The sequence below is a fragment of the Podarcis tiliguerta genome, assembly GCF_965153285.1.
Source record: "Podarcis tiliguerta genome assembly, chromosome: 4".
Lineage (NCBI taxonomy): Eukaryota > Metazoa > Chordata > Lepidosauria > Squamata > Lacertidae > Podarcis > Podarcis tiliguerta.
In genome coordinates, this window is record NC_139537.1 from 24116840 (window position 1) to 24131661 (window position 14822).

The window sequence follows — 14822 nt, forward strand, 5'->3', positions numbered from 1 at the left end:
TCTGAAAAACCAAATAAATAGTTATTTTAAAATTAATTAATTAATTAAAAGGCCATAGGATTACTTAACTAGCCAAGGGCCTGGGAGAAGAGGAACCTTTTCTCCTGGCGTCTAATGAAGGCAACAGATGAACCTCCCTGGGAGAGGATTTCATAAATAGGGAAAGAAAAGGCCCGTTCTCGCATTGCATATCCTAGGCTTCGTATGCCTGTTTAAAATATATTGATATAGACACCTGCTGAAGATCATATATCTGGCAGACTCCAAGGAAGGTGAAGCCAGAATAAATATGTTTCAGGGGACACAAGGGTAGTCATTGGTAAACTGGAATACTTGTGACATCATCCATCCGGCCAATCAACTGGAAATTTCCCAACAACAAAGGGGTCTGGGTTACATTGTCATGCTGATTAGCTGGGAAAGGATTAAGGGCATTTTCTGATTCAGTTTACACAGATGAAACTACTTTTAGAAAAGAGTCACGCTAGCAGCTATGTCAAGGAAGAATGACTTTTGTAATCTGGGGCTTCTCTGGAGGGGTGGCCCCAAAGCCAACAATGCAGGCAGGTAAAAAGCTTCATTGCATACTAAGGATCAGAGGTGCTATGTCAGAGGTAAGGTAAAAAGGGGGGGGGAGAATAAGGAGCGGGTGGCTCTGTGGTCTAAACCACTGAGCCTCTTGGGCTTGCTGATCGAAAGGTTGGCAGTTTGAATCTGCACGACGGGGTGAGCTCCCGTTACTCTGTCCCAGCTTCTGCCAACCAAGCAGTTCGAAAGCACACCACTGCAAGTAGATAAATAGGTACTGCTGCGGCAGGAAGGTAAACGGTGCTTCCATGTGCTTTGGCTTCTGTCACGGTGTTCCTGAAGCGAGATGAGTGTCGCACCCCAAAGTTGCCTTTGACTGGACTTAACTGTCCAGGGGTCCTTTACCTTTTTTACCTATGTCAGATCAGGACATGGGGGTAAGATTTATTATATCCAGAGGCAGCATCTACCGAGGCAGCTTTAAGAGTCTCCAGAGCTTATTTCTTTATTCCTGATAGTAATTATAGTATTGTTCATGAGAAAGTCCAGTCACCTGACCAATTTGCTAAGCTGTGGGATTTGTGCCTTTGATGTGCAGTTCTAGAATACAGTCCCAAGACTGTACAGTCAGCGTGAGATGAGTGAGATGTGGTTCAGGCTTCTGAGATCACTCTGTGAAAGGAATAGGGTGTCTCTCATCAATTATTGTAGGGTTGCCATATTTCAAAAAGTGAAAATCCAGATACAAAAGTTGTTGAGTTTTTTGGGCAAAGTTGTTGTGCTGCCATATGCCCGGGGTTTCGACGATTTTTGAAAATTCCGTCCGGATGCTATTTTTGATGGATGAATCCTGGGTATGTCTGGGAAATTCCGGACTTATGGCAGCCCTAATTATCAGCACCTCTAACAAACTACAGTTCCCAGGATTTTTGGGGGGTGGATGACGACGATGACGACCCAGGACTGTTAAAGTGGTGTAGTTGTGCTTTAAATGCATGCTATACTTTTAACCATACTGTGCAACATCTGGTGGTGGGGAAGAGATATGAATATAAAATTACTTTGAGAGACATTTTATGTCTTTAGTTCAAAGATTTTTGATGCAACTTTTAATCAAATTATCTCCAAGGCAGTTTACCCAGCTGTACAAAACAACAACACAGTGGCTTTTGTTCCTCTGGCCACTGGCAGAAGCCAGAGTCTTCCCTCCCCCTCACATCTGTTGTTCCAGAGCAGCTGCCAGTTGAGCAAAGTTATCTCCCTGCAGCCACGGCTCTGTCATCTAGTTTAAGCATTAGAATCTTATCTTGCCACCGAAACACAACTAGTACATAAAGCAGGAGGCTTAGCAGTATGACGAGGAACAAGCAGCTGGATCACCTGCCTGCCTCTCTCCTTTCTTTTGAAAGCCATTTTGAAGAAATCTCCTCAACTCACCAATGGGCAAGAAGTGTGAAAGATAAAATGTTTTCCTCATAGTTTGTTGAGTGTGGTGTAGTGGTTAGAGCTGGTGAACTAGGACCTGGGAGACCAAGGTTCAAATCCCACACAGGACTACAAAGTTCATGGGGTGGGAGAACCATGTATGTAAATGTAAGAACAACTAAATAAATAAACCAGTCTTTCTTCCAGCACCCTGGTGCCCTCCAGAGGTTTAGGATTACAACTCCCATAGTCCCTGACCATTGATTATGCTGGCTGCAACTGATGGAAGTTGCAGTCCAACAATATCTGGAGGGCACTAGGTTGAAGGCTGTCATAGAGGTGAGGAAGTAGGCAATCTGGTAGTCTTATAATGTTGTTGGACTTTAACTTTCTGCTTATGCTGGTAGGGGCTGGTGGGAACTGTAGTCCAACATCATCTTGAGGACTCAACTTCTTTTCCCCCCTAAAAATTTCCCCGCTCTGCTAACCGGGAGAAAGTAAGAGCTGCCTATAGAAATCAAATAGAGAACTCCATGATTTTATCTTAGTTTAGATCTGAGCAACAGCTGGTCACGGCACACACCAATGAGTACAGCAAAGTAGTTGTATTAGGCGGGCATTCCTGCTAGGTGTTATTTTGTAAAAAATAATTATTATCTCAGCGTTTTTAAACATTTAGGTTAGACTAGAGCCTCACTGAACTCTACTTGTGAGTAGACATCTAACCCATCCACATGCAAACCAATGAAATATTAGACTTCTTTATGCAGGTGAGCGCTGGATCTGCGCAAGTGGGACAATTTAGGTGGACATTTTCTGCAACTTTTGTGCTTCGCGGGTGGGAATTTTGAACGGAAGTCCAAACGAGCCCAGTTCCTAAACTACTGTGTCTCAGCTTCTAGTTCCACTCATCATTTATGTTATTTATTTTCCGTATTAATCCCCCCCCCCAAAAAAAGGTCCCAGGGCAGAAATGACATAAGGCCAAAGTTAAATGAGAATATCAAACCAGGCCAAAATAAACTTCATACAAATCAAACAACAGCAACAATGAGAATTTCAAGCTAGCATCCCTCACCTTTAAAAGGATGGCGGGCAAAGAGGTACGAATGTATTTGTTATGAACATAGTCTACATTTGAAGTCGCACGGTTAGGGCGATTATTATTTTTTTTATGTTCAAAAATGCCTTAATGCCCACCGCACTCCGAAAAAGGCCTGGCTTCCCAGAACATAAATACTCTCCTGCTACCTGTTGCGGAGGACGCGCTACTGCCCAACTACACCTGCCCTAAAACACGGACTTTACCAATTTCTACGAGCAGAGCTTTCTCTCCCTTCCGCTCAAGAGGAGAAAAGAGCCAGTTTATAACGTGAACCCCGGAACCTTCCTATCCTAATGAAAAAAAAGCAGTCTATCCTTTTTCTTTATCTTTGCGGTCCACTAGGATTATCGAAAGTTGGGGGGGGGGGAGAGAGAGAGAGACAGAGAGAGAGAGCCAGTGTGTTTGTGTGTGTCCTCCAAGATCCCATGGTGCCGTGCGGCTGCGCGCATGCGCGAAGGGAAAAGAACGTGCGACGGAGTTTCCCTCCGACGTTTATTTGCGGCGCCGCCGGTGGCGTAATTCGAGCTCCCGAATCTTGCCGCCTTTTGAAACTTCCCGCCGGGGAGACCTCCGAAGAGCCGCAGCCTGACAGGGCGGCTGCAGTCCAGAGAGCTCCGGCCGTAACGACCCCACATCCCACGCTTGGGAGGGGGGGGTCTCCTTTTCCCCCTCGCCGCCGCCATGTCGGCGGGCTTCTCCTTCGGAGCCGGGACTCTGCCTTCGGCTACAGCAGCTGCTGCTGGTACTGGAGGCGGCGGCGGAGGGGGCTTCTCGTTTGGAGGCACCCCGAGGTAAGCGGGGGCGGGGGGGGGGGAGAAGTGTGGCGGCACCTCGGGCGGAGCGGGGAGTAGACTTGGCCGGCAGGGCTCGGTTGAGGGCATCGCCTCGCTGCCATTATTATCCTCGTCTTGTTACGTAGAACACGCGCGCCCAAGTTGCTCGAGGCTGCGCACGTGGCTCCCTCCCCACCCCAACCCTGTGAGGTAGGCTGTGCTGTGCGGTGAAAATATCTCCCATCCCCAGCTTCGTGGCTGAAGCTGGGATTTTAGCCTGGGTCTTCCAGAGTCCACGCTGGGATTTATTTTGAAGTGTGCTGTGAACAGCAGCCGAAGTGAAGTACTTTTTTAAAAAAAATCTCAACTAGGATTTCAGCGATAAAAGCATGATTATGATTATTTGAATTTGTATACTTCTCTATACCCAGAGGTCTCTAGGCGGTTCACAGAACAAAATCAAAATATAAAACCACAAAAAACATAATCAAAAACAACCCAATAACCCCCATATATAATAGTTGCCACAATATGTCCAGCTTGCAGGGTGAAGTGATTTTGGATGTCTCAGAAAGAGCCACAATAAATAATAGCTAAACTCAAAAGCAAAACCTAAAACGGCAATTGTAGTCACACATTGGGTTAAGTCCCATTGGGCTCAGTGGGACTTGCTTCTGGGTAAGTGTGCATCTGGGATGGTGAATCTAGGGGAGAAACAAGTATGTCCTGTGAAGAATGTTAGATATCTGCAGATTGCTGGCTGTTTTCATTTGGACAAAATAAAAAAAATCCTTCCTGTAGCACTTTAGAGACCAACTAAGTTTGTTATTGGTATGAGCTTTCATGTGCGTGCACACTTCTTCAGACATCTTCTGTAGTTAAGCCAGCTGTACTCCGCTTCTCTGAAGGAATAATCCAAACATCATGAGCCTTCTGCTTGTTTCTTTCACACAGAGAAGCTTCCAGAACCCTCTTGAATTAATTAGAATAGGAAAGATCTCTACACATCTGACCAATACTTTCTGTACCAAGAAATGCAAATTGATAAGGCCATGCTTGTTTATGCTGGAAATTCACTTGCCATTTAAATAATAATAAACAGGTACATAATGTTGCAATGCAGAGTGTCCTTTTCAGCTCCCTCACCTCCCTTGCTGCAGCAGCCAGCCATTATTTTATGGTTGCTGAGCATCCTCATTCCTCACAGCTCTTTAGGAGGTATTTATGTATTGGTTTTTATTCTCTGTATATCTTCTTGAGTTTCTGTTCTTAAATTTTCCTGTACTTCTCCAGCAGTCAGGATTCCCACTAGCCTCTTGTGTTTTCGATGGTGCTGTTTTAAGTGCATAGAGGATAATAATGATGGAAGGGGTTTAGGCTAAGTTCACCATCACATTGAACACACTATGTGTTCTTTTTTCCTCAATGTTCTTTACCCTGATTGCGTTGTGTCTGACACTCAGGGTGTTAAAACATCAAATAAACTTTACAAGTCCTGATAAGAGTAGCTGTCAGATTTTATTTGTGTTGTACTTGCAGCTGCTTTCCATATTGTGACTATGATAGAGCTCATCTGCACTGTCTTATAATATATTACATTCGTACTGTCGTAACTTTAAGCCATTTAAACCTGCTGGTTACATCATTATTAATTTTGCAACACAGACATTCCATGTCTGAAATGTTATATGAGATCCAAAACAGAGTTGGCAGCAATTATAGAAGCTGCTTGTTGTGTTATTACTGGAGAGCCAACAGCATCTTGTAAACTTTTCTGCCTGATAGATGATGGTGAGTGAACAATAGTAGAACTTGAAAACCATGTATGAAATGTGTTGCATTGCTATAAGGATTTTTTTATTCTACTTCAGTCTGAAAAAGAGCTCACTTTTAATCTGCTAATAACTTCTTTTAAAACTTGTTCTGGGATGTGAGAAATAAAGTTAACTGTATATCTCCGGGATAGTCAGGCCCTACCCTTCAGACTGAAAATGTAAATAATTTTGTGTTTCCTAAAATATTTCCAGTAATGTCAGAGGTTTAGTTTGAGAGCCGCTTCATTCTAGTGGACTGCTTTTGATTCAGCTTGAGTTGAAATCACTAATGTCTTTGGATCTCTGTCTGTCCCTTTCCATATAGGGTTCTGAAACATATAATTAGTTACTTGATTATGTTAACACTGCAAATGCAATTGGTTGTTTTAAGTGTTTGTCTGTGTTAAAATAATGATAGTTAGCAACAACCCCCCCCCCCCAAAAAAAGGCAACATAAATCTTGGTTGACTTGAGGGTGAAATATCTGCTGGTAGCATTTACGTTCATATTAAAGGGAGAAATATGGAAGAGGCATTTTGACTTTCAAACTGTTCTGTAGAACTACTGCAATGAAGAAATAAAAAAATGAACGTGTGTTAAATTTAACTAATTTATTTGTCTTGTAATGTAGCTCAACTGGAGGGCTTAATTTTGGGACATTGGGCTCGACAGCTACAGCAACTACAAGCGCATCATCGGTAGGCTTTGGAACTGGACTTTTTAGCTCAAAACCTGCCACTGGTTTTACATTGGGAGGGGCTAATACAGGTAAAATACTATATTTCTACACTTTTAAGATGAGACAAGTATAATGACATTTGAAATGTGTAAAAAATATAGTAGGTTATAAATAGCCATATATGCATTTGGTTAAAAATAACACTTTATATACCTGTATACAAGGCAAGCATATATGGAACTGTAGTTGTTTGCATATACTGTATAGTGATATAATATACCTTTTTTTCTTTTCTCTTTATGCATTTTTTATTTTTACTTTATTTTGTTCAATTGAAAAATAAAAAAAGTGAGCCTTGAACTGATAAATCATTTGAGAATTAGTGATGAGAATTAGTGGCAAAATGCAGGAGTAGCTAAAATTTCAGATAATATTCAGTAATTTTGCTCCTTGCCAAAAATATTTATATCTTCATTATTAAAAGCACCCTCTGGTTATATAGTATTATTAGAGAGCTGATAATGTATTTTTTAAAAAATTATGCATTTTACATATCTTAATATATCAGTTATACAATTGTCATCATTTATCTCACACTCTGACTTCCACACACATCCCTCTGTGGGGTCCTATTTAGTCCTTGTTAAGCTGCATCTCCTTAATTACCGCCCCTCTTCTGCTTATTTTATCTGCTGCTCATATACCTAACGCCACTTGGAAGTTTATCTGAGTGTTATATTTCTTTTAATATTCGCCAAAGTATTCCCACTCTTCTTTTATATCCAACTCATCTTGTTTTCTTATCTTTGCAGTCAACATTGCTACTCCGCATATTCTATTAGCTTATTCTGCCAGTCTAATTTTGTCCTTCCACCTTTGGGCATAAATTATTCTGGCCACTGTTTTTGCATAGAGGAAAAAAGACTTAAGTACTTTCTTGGGTATTTCTCCCTCTACTATACTCAGTAAGAACATCTCTGGTTTCTTGGGAAATGAGACCCTTAACATCTTTTTTAGTTCTGTGTATATCATCTCCCAATACTCTCTGGCTTTCTTACAACCCCACCACTTGTATCCCTTCAATCTGCTGATAATGGATTTTAAGTCACTAATTTGGGGTCAGTGATAAATCTGTTAGGCAACTGGCAATAGAAGTGTGGTTTATTAAACTCAGGGTTTTTTGTACTATTACACAGGAACAGCAACCACCATGGCTACAGGATTGACACTTGGTAAGTGCTATATTTTCAAAGCTAGCTTTGCTTTTTCTTTAAATGGGGTGTTACTTTCAGAGCTGCCCAAACGAAAAGTTCTGGATTTGGATGATGAGAGACTAGGAATGCTGGATAAACCCCAAAGATGAGTAAAGTGTCAAGAAGAAAAATATGGAAGTAAAAACTGTAGATAATGATACATTAGGAACATATACTCAAATATTTACTTGGTTGGTTCAAATCCAGATGTAACATTCAGCTCCCCACCTCCTTTCCACGGCATTGTTAGCCTTCCTGTTCCCCAGTCTCCAAAGCTCTCAATTATCCATGTGTTGTTATGATATGTGCTATTCAATTTCTAAAACCTGCCTATGTGATATTTTCCCATTATCTTTCTATTTGTTTCCCTGTTTTCTTCATTTTCTTCATGTTCTTTTTATCATGTCTGTCTCCCCCTCCCATTTTTCTCAAAGGTGTCTGTGTTCAGGCCACAGCCACAGTCCATAGCCGTCAACAATTCTGCTTCCGCACTCTGTATAATCTGTTAAGGGTGTCCCATTGATATGAGTTAGAATTGAGCTAGCATGTCTTGGTTGTGATCCTATGCCTGATGCAGCTTGGGTATGATCCTGGACTGGGCCCTGCTTCCAGGTATCCAGGTTGTAGAAGTGGTCAGAAGTATACTTTTATCAGGTGCATCTGATTATTCATCCAGTCGCTCCTTAGTTAAAAGGACTAGGCCACTGTCCCTTATGCATGGTGATCTCTGAGTTGGACTACAGTAAAGTACTCTATGTAGGGCCACTATTGAAGCTGGGAAGTGATAGCTGGTGCCAAATTCTTCTGCCTGTGTTTTGACCGGAATGGCCCAAAGAGTATATTGTGTTGCTTATTGTCTACTTGATCTGTCTACAGTTTCTGGCTACTATCCTTGGTCCTGATGTAAAGCAGTGAATAGCTTGGACCCATTATAGTCTCATTATATTCTAGGTTCTCCAATGCTCTGAGATGAACCAGAAACCTTGTTTCAGGTGATACATATTAAAAACATGAAACTTGTAGGTGCCCAGGGTTGACCTTCCCCAGTGGTGGTGATGATTTTGTCATCGTATCCCCTGGGAACGGGGGACAACAGTGTTGGGAAGCAGTGCATATATTATTGGTAATTTTTTTTTAAGAATTTCAGAAGCATTCAAAATATGGGAAGCTTGGCTATCTCTTACTGCTAGTGGCTATTGTTAAATGTGTTTCACTGCTTTGAGTCTAATGGAAGAGTGATTGAAAAAATTAATGTGGCTTCACTCACTTTTCACTGGCTATATACAGATCTAGAGTAATAAATTTAGAATTCTTAATTTTACTGAACATACCCAGTTTAAGTGGCATCAAAACAAGAATGACATTTTATTGTTCTTTTACAGGCACACCTGCTTCTACTTCTGCAAGTACCACAGGACTTAGTCTAGGATTCAGCAAACCTGCAGGATCAGCCACACCATTTGCTTTGCCTATCTCTTCTGCCGCCTCTGGCCTCTCACTTTCTTCTGCTCTTGCATCTGCGCCAGCAACAGGTAATATACACTTGCAGTTTTGTGTTTAAATCAAATTTCCATTGTTCACAAACGCATAATCATAATTGTTCCTAAAAAAGAAACCAGGTTAATCAGTGCAGTTCTGATAAAGATGATTGAACATTCACATAATGGTATTAATTTAGTTTGGTACACTGAATTAACTTGAGAACATGGTACATGATAGGGAAGCCAGTATGAATGATGCTAAAAGAAGCATCCTACGTCTGATAAGAGGAGAAAAGTGCCAAGAAACTCTGCTTTGTTTGTCGTCAAAATCCCTTTAACTGTAGAGTGATGTAAGATTGGAGCGCATGCATCATGCCTAAGGAATACTTGCCTCAGAATGTATGCTGTAAGATTGGTGTGGGGGAATCTATAGCCTTCTAGATATTGCATGTATCATTCCTAACCCTTGGCCATGCTGGCTAGAGTTGGAGCTGAGCAACATCTGCATGGCCACAGATACTTTTCAAAATTTGCTTTCCTTTAAAAGGATGTCTGTTGCCCCAAGTCCTCCGGATGATTTAGTGCAAGAGTGCTTAATCCATGCAAATAAATGATGACATTGGTAACAGCAGGTAGAATTTGTGAAAGTTTCTGCCATATTGTCCACAACTGAATTCCAATAGTTGTTTATTTAGTAGGTAATAATAGCTGTTATTATGAAGGAAAATCAGCATGCATGTCTTCAGCTTACACCTCTGCTTAATATTCAGGGTCCACTGGCTTTACGCTGAACTTGGGAGGCACAGCTCCAACCACAACAGTATCCACAGGACTTTCTCTTGGGGGAGCCTTAGCTGGTTTAGGAGGGACACTCTTCCAAAATGCAAGCTCAGCTGCTACAGGTGACAAGCCTTTTATGTGCATCTACCTCCTCAGATTTGTCCAAGATGCGCGTCTTATCAAGACGGTTGAGATACTGTGTGTTTTGCTAATCCTGTCGTGCTAGAACTAAGTAATTGTTCCTGGTCCTTTATTTTGAAGTGCTTGGGTTTGTGGTCATCTACATTAACAACTAATAAATGAACAGCACCACTTGCTGTGTTACTATCTAAAAATTAGAAATAGTTTGGGGCTCAAGGTCAACAGAGAGTTCTCATTAGTTAAGTTGCTTTCTGAGAGTTTCTGAGATAAGTGAATCAAGGATGAACCTCTGCCCAGCTTAGAGCTTAGAATAACACCCACATGGTTGGGTGTTGATGTTTCTCAGAAGATTTCTGAAGCTCACGTCCTTATCCCTACCATTTTTGGCTGGAGAGCAGGGTTGATGATGAACACAATTTTTCGTTGTCTACGCATACTACAAGTCTTGTTTCCCCCACATCTACATATGGGTTCTAGCTGGTGAATGTAGACATAACATGCCTTTGATTTTCACGACTGGCAATTCATTGAGGATATATTGCTTCAAAAATGTTATATTCAGACTATTTTCAATACTGATGCATGACAATAAGAAGTCTCTGATACAGTTGATGGATTACTTGCAGGGCTCGGACAGAATGCATTCGGTCTGACTCTAGGGACGGCTGCAGCACCTGCTACTACAGTTAATGAAGGTCTTGGTGGCATAGACTTCAGTAGTTCTTCAGATAAAAAGAGTAAGTTTTTGTGGATGCAGCTTTGAAAGGTGTTTCTCCAAAAATACTTAATAGGCACTGGCTTTTTTCTGTAACTGCATGGGGACTCATTAAAACAACAAATTCTAAATCTGTCTTTTTAAATAAGAAACTATTTAATGAAACTAACTGCTTTATGATTCTATTGCTCTGGGGTTTTGGTGCCTGGTGCTGAGACGTGTGTTCCCAGTTGCCCCGCAGCTCACCAGTACTGTCAGTACTCCATACACCAGGAGTAGGGAATTTTTGTTCTGGCCAGATTTCTACCCCCAGGCTATTTCCCCAAATCGGCAGCCACGTCACCTTTGATCTCAGGTGTGGAGCAGGTAGAGACATGGCTGGATCAGCTGCCTGCACACCTGAAACCTGCAAAAAGCAGGATCCAGCTCCCTGTGCAAGAGTTGATGCACAGAAAATTCAGTTCCGCTTGGTTCAGGTGCTCAAGTGCGTTCTCCAGGAAATCCCTAACTCTGCTTGGTCACTTCTCCTCCTCCTCCCATATACTTTCCCCCCTGTCTTTATCTCCGACTGAAGCTCCTATTACAGCATGGATGGGGAACCTGTAGCCCGCCATATGTTGTTGAATTACAGCTCCTATTATCCCTGAATATGGGCTATGCTGACTGACCAATGGGAGTTGTAATCCAGCAGTATTTGGAGGGCCATACATTCTCCACCCTGCCCTGCAGCATCTGAAACTATGCCTAGAGCCCCCATAGGATGGATAATAACAGTGGTTTTAAAATATCAGGTTATTTTTGTTAGAGAATTGCTGTTTTTTTAAAAAAACAAATGAAAAAATGCACTATTTAAAATCTGAATTTAATGCAGACGTGCTAGTCTGTACTCCAAAATAAAATAATTGCTACCTATCAAAATATGCTTTGAAAACGTCTGACCTGAGATTGGTTAAATGACACTAATAGTGCAATCCTACCCGTACCTGGTGACCCTTAAAGTAAAAGAAGTCAGGGAACTGGCTGCTGTTTTTTTCAGAAGCTAGCATTTTTCCAAATAATATTTGAAGCTTTTAGCCCAAGGGTAATAGGGGTGGGTATCCTTTTTAGAAAAGAGAGTCATTGATGATGTTCAGTATAAGAAACCTACTGATATTTGTATAATTCAAACTTAGGAGCATGTTTTTGTTTATACTAAGAGTTTTAACTTCCTTTCCCCCTCAGGTGACAAAACAGGAACGAGACCAGAGTAAGTGTACCAAATATTCATAGCTGGAAAAATACCTGTTGGGACTAGGTCCCTCTTAAATGGAAGGCAACCAATAGCTTCTTATTTTATTTAAGCATACATAAGGTTCTGTACCGCTAAATATTCTCAAACCAAGGTACATAAGATCAGTGTTACAAACTAAACAAAAAAAGAGAAAGATCAGAAGAACATAAAATGGGTCATATGGAAAGATAAGCTTGTATGAATAAATGTTTTAAAGTGGTGTCTTAAATGAATCACAGAAGACACCTGCCTAATATACAAAGGCAATGCACAATATCGGGGCTGCTATGCCAAGTACCCCATTCTTATGGCTGCATAACATGTATCACAAGGGACAGTTAGTAATTCTTCTCCAACAGATCTCAAAATAGGCAGGAATGTATGGAGAACGGTGGTCCTTCAAGGAGGCTGGTCCCAAGTTATTTAGGGCTTTATATGATAACAGTTGCACCTTAAATTTGGCCAGATAGTATATTGAGATTCTTCATCATTGGTGTTGCATGCTATCAAGGAGCACCACCAAGCTCCTAACCTGCTACTTCAGAGACAATAACCCTGGTCAGAAGAGGCAACTTGGCCAACCCACAGAGCCTGCATATTGTCAGGATTCCAGCTTAGTTTATTGGCCCTCATCTAGGCTACCACTGCACTTGGACCCAGGTCCAGGACTTGCATGGCCACACCTGGTTCATGGTGCTTTCCCAATGTTGGACTCCAGTTTCCATCGTCCCTGAGGCTGTTGGGAGTTTACGTCAGTGACCCCTACAGGGTACTGAATCGTTTACACTTAGTGGACTAAATTGGGTGGGTTTAATCTTCGTAATAACAAGTTAGGATGATGAAGCTGGTGCAGATTTGACTGTGATGTTGTAATTTCCAGAGAGGAAGGTACTGCTTCAAATAGTATGTTCATTCTCAACACTAGTTTTTTCATTTCTGTAGGAGAAGGATATTTGGGGTTGCTGGGGGAAATAATGGGAAGGTTTTCCAAAACTCTTCCGCTGCTGCTTAATGATAATTGGGGTCGAACATTCAAAAAATTCAGTGGTTAATGGGCATAGTGCAGTTCTTTGCATCTGTTGTGTTAAATAAAAACTGCTGCTTAGAGAGTGTCATGCTACTAATGATGTGCATGTCTGTTGGCAGGGATAGTAAAGCCCTGAAAGATGAAAATCTACCTCCAGTAATCTGCCAAGATGTAGAAAATCTTCAGTAAGTATTTCCTGGGTTCTTGGAATTCCAGATATCTTTTGTTACTGAAACTTACCTTGAAAGATGTCTTGGACTAGTAAGAGTACTCTTTTGTTCACAGTTTCAAAATACTTGGTTTTGACAACTGTGGGTATGCTGTTCTGCAGATGCTCTGAAGGTACCTCAGGTCTTGCTTACTTGAAGTCACTTCAGTAAAATGTAACTGGTGGGCTGCAGGCTGGAATCAGCCCACAAGGTCCTCCTGTTGGGCCCCTGATAACTCTGTCACAGCCTTAATCCTTGTCCACTCTACCATGGGTTTTCCTGTTGTTCGGTGATGTGAGGAGAGTTCTCTTGGGAGAGAGGGGAAGATGACAGAGTGGGGAGGCTTAAGCTTCTCCCCTCTGTGCAGTGCTTTTCCCCAGCACAGCTCAGATCTGAGATTGCAGCTCAAGAATGGGAAAGGTGTAAATTGCTTTTCCATGCTTTGCATTAAGAAAGGGTAGTCTGTATTGTCAATGTGCGATGCAGAAGACAAGCACTGAATTGGCCATGGAGAAAGAGGTGTCAGTGTGTGAGAGAGAGGATGGGGGAGAGGGGTCTTTGTTGTGTTTTGAGATGTGTGGAGAGAGAGAGAGAGTGCGCACACACACATGCACTTTATCCCCGAACCACCATCAGTATGCAGCCCTGACTACTTTCCTCTGAGATTTCCCCACTCTGAGGAGAGAGAGGTTCCTTAGTCTGTAGTTCTGAAGAGCTGGGCTTAGGGGCATTGCATGGATTAATTCTGTCTTCTGATTTCTCCTCTCCCAGGAAGTTTGTAAAAGAGCAGAAGCAGGTCCAGGAAGAAATTAGTCGAATGTCCTCCAAAGCAATGCTCAAAGTGCAGGAAGACATTAAAGCTTTGAAACAACTTTTGTCAGTCGCCGCCAGTGGATTACAGAGAAACACTCTTAATATTGATAAGCTGAAAGTGGAAACTGCTCAGGTATAAGCATCTCTGATGGGGATCACATGCTAGCCTAAAGCTAGCAAAAATGATATTATTCCTATCCTCTTGGAAAATGCAGATCTGCTTGCCTAACAGCTGTGCTGGGCAGTCCTTGATTTGAAGCAGCTGAGAACTTTGTTTACCGTACAACTATAACAGTATAATGTTTGCTGTCCTGAAAGGTTGTTTCCGTTATACAGAAAACTCATCACTTGGTATCTGGCATTGTATCCTATCTTCCCTCTTGTGTGCTTTCCCTGTAGAGTTCAATAGGTCTAGTCTTTTCCAGCTCCCATCTGTTAGGTTTTTGAAGCCTCTGGGCAAAATTGTATTGCAGTGGTCGCCAATTAAGTGCTGTGTCCCCTTGTTTTTCAAAACCCCTGGTCTAAAATTATAGTCTGATTTGTAATCACGTCCCATTCCTTCACCCGCCCCCCAATAATAATGAACATGGTAAAGTTCATCCTTCAGATATTAGCTAATTAAATTATCAGGAATAAATTGTTCAGTGAAACAGGTGTGTCATTTTATTGAACTGCAAGAATTGCAAGAGCCATTTTTTCCACCTCATGTTTTTGTAGGAGCTTAAAAACGCTGAAATAGCATTAAGAACACAGAAAACGCCGCCTGGCCTTCAACATGAAAATTCAGCACCAGCAGAGTGAGTCTTGCC

At 41.7% G+C, this 14822-nt stretch overlaps 1 protein-coding gene across 2 annotated transcripts in view; it reads left to right on the forward strand.

Annotated features, from left to right (window-relative positions):
- The first annotated feature begins 3424 nt into the window (after window positions 1-3424).
- The window catches only part of NUP58 (nucleoporin 58), a 32568-nt gene continuing 21170 nt past the window's right edge, over window positions 3425-14822 (forward strand). Inside the window, exons 1-10 of one of the 2 annotated variants that reach the window (XM_083437146.1) lie at window positions 3425-3849; window positions 6277-6413; window positions 7521-7556; window positions 8960-9109; window positions 9829-9960; window positions 10606-10716; window positions 11916-11940; window positions 13111-13176; window positions 13972-14146; window positions 14731-14810. In XM_083437146.1, coding sequence (XP_083293272.1) covers window positions 3740-3849; window positions 6277-6413; window positions 7521-7556; window positions 8960-9109; window positions 9829-9960; window positions 10606-10716; window positions 11916-11940; window positions 13111-13176; window positions 13972-14146; window positions 14731-14810 — 1022 coding nt within the window. In that variant the 5' untranslated portion in view covers window positions 3425-3739. The remainder of the gene's footprint in view (window positions 3850-6276; window positions 6414-7520; window positions 7557-8959; window positions 9110-9828; window positions 9961-10605; window positions 10717-11915; window positions 11941-13110; window positions 13177-13971; window positions 14147-14730; window positions 14811-14822) is intronic. The other variant, XM_083437147.1, reaches the window with a different exon arrangement.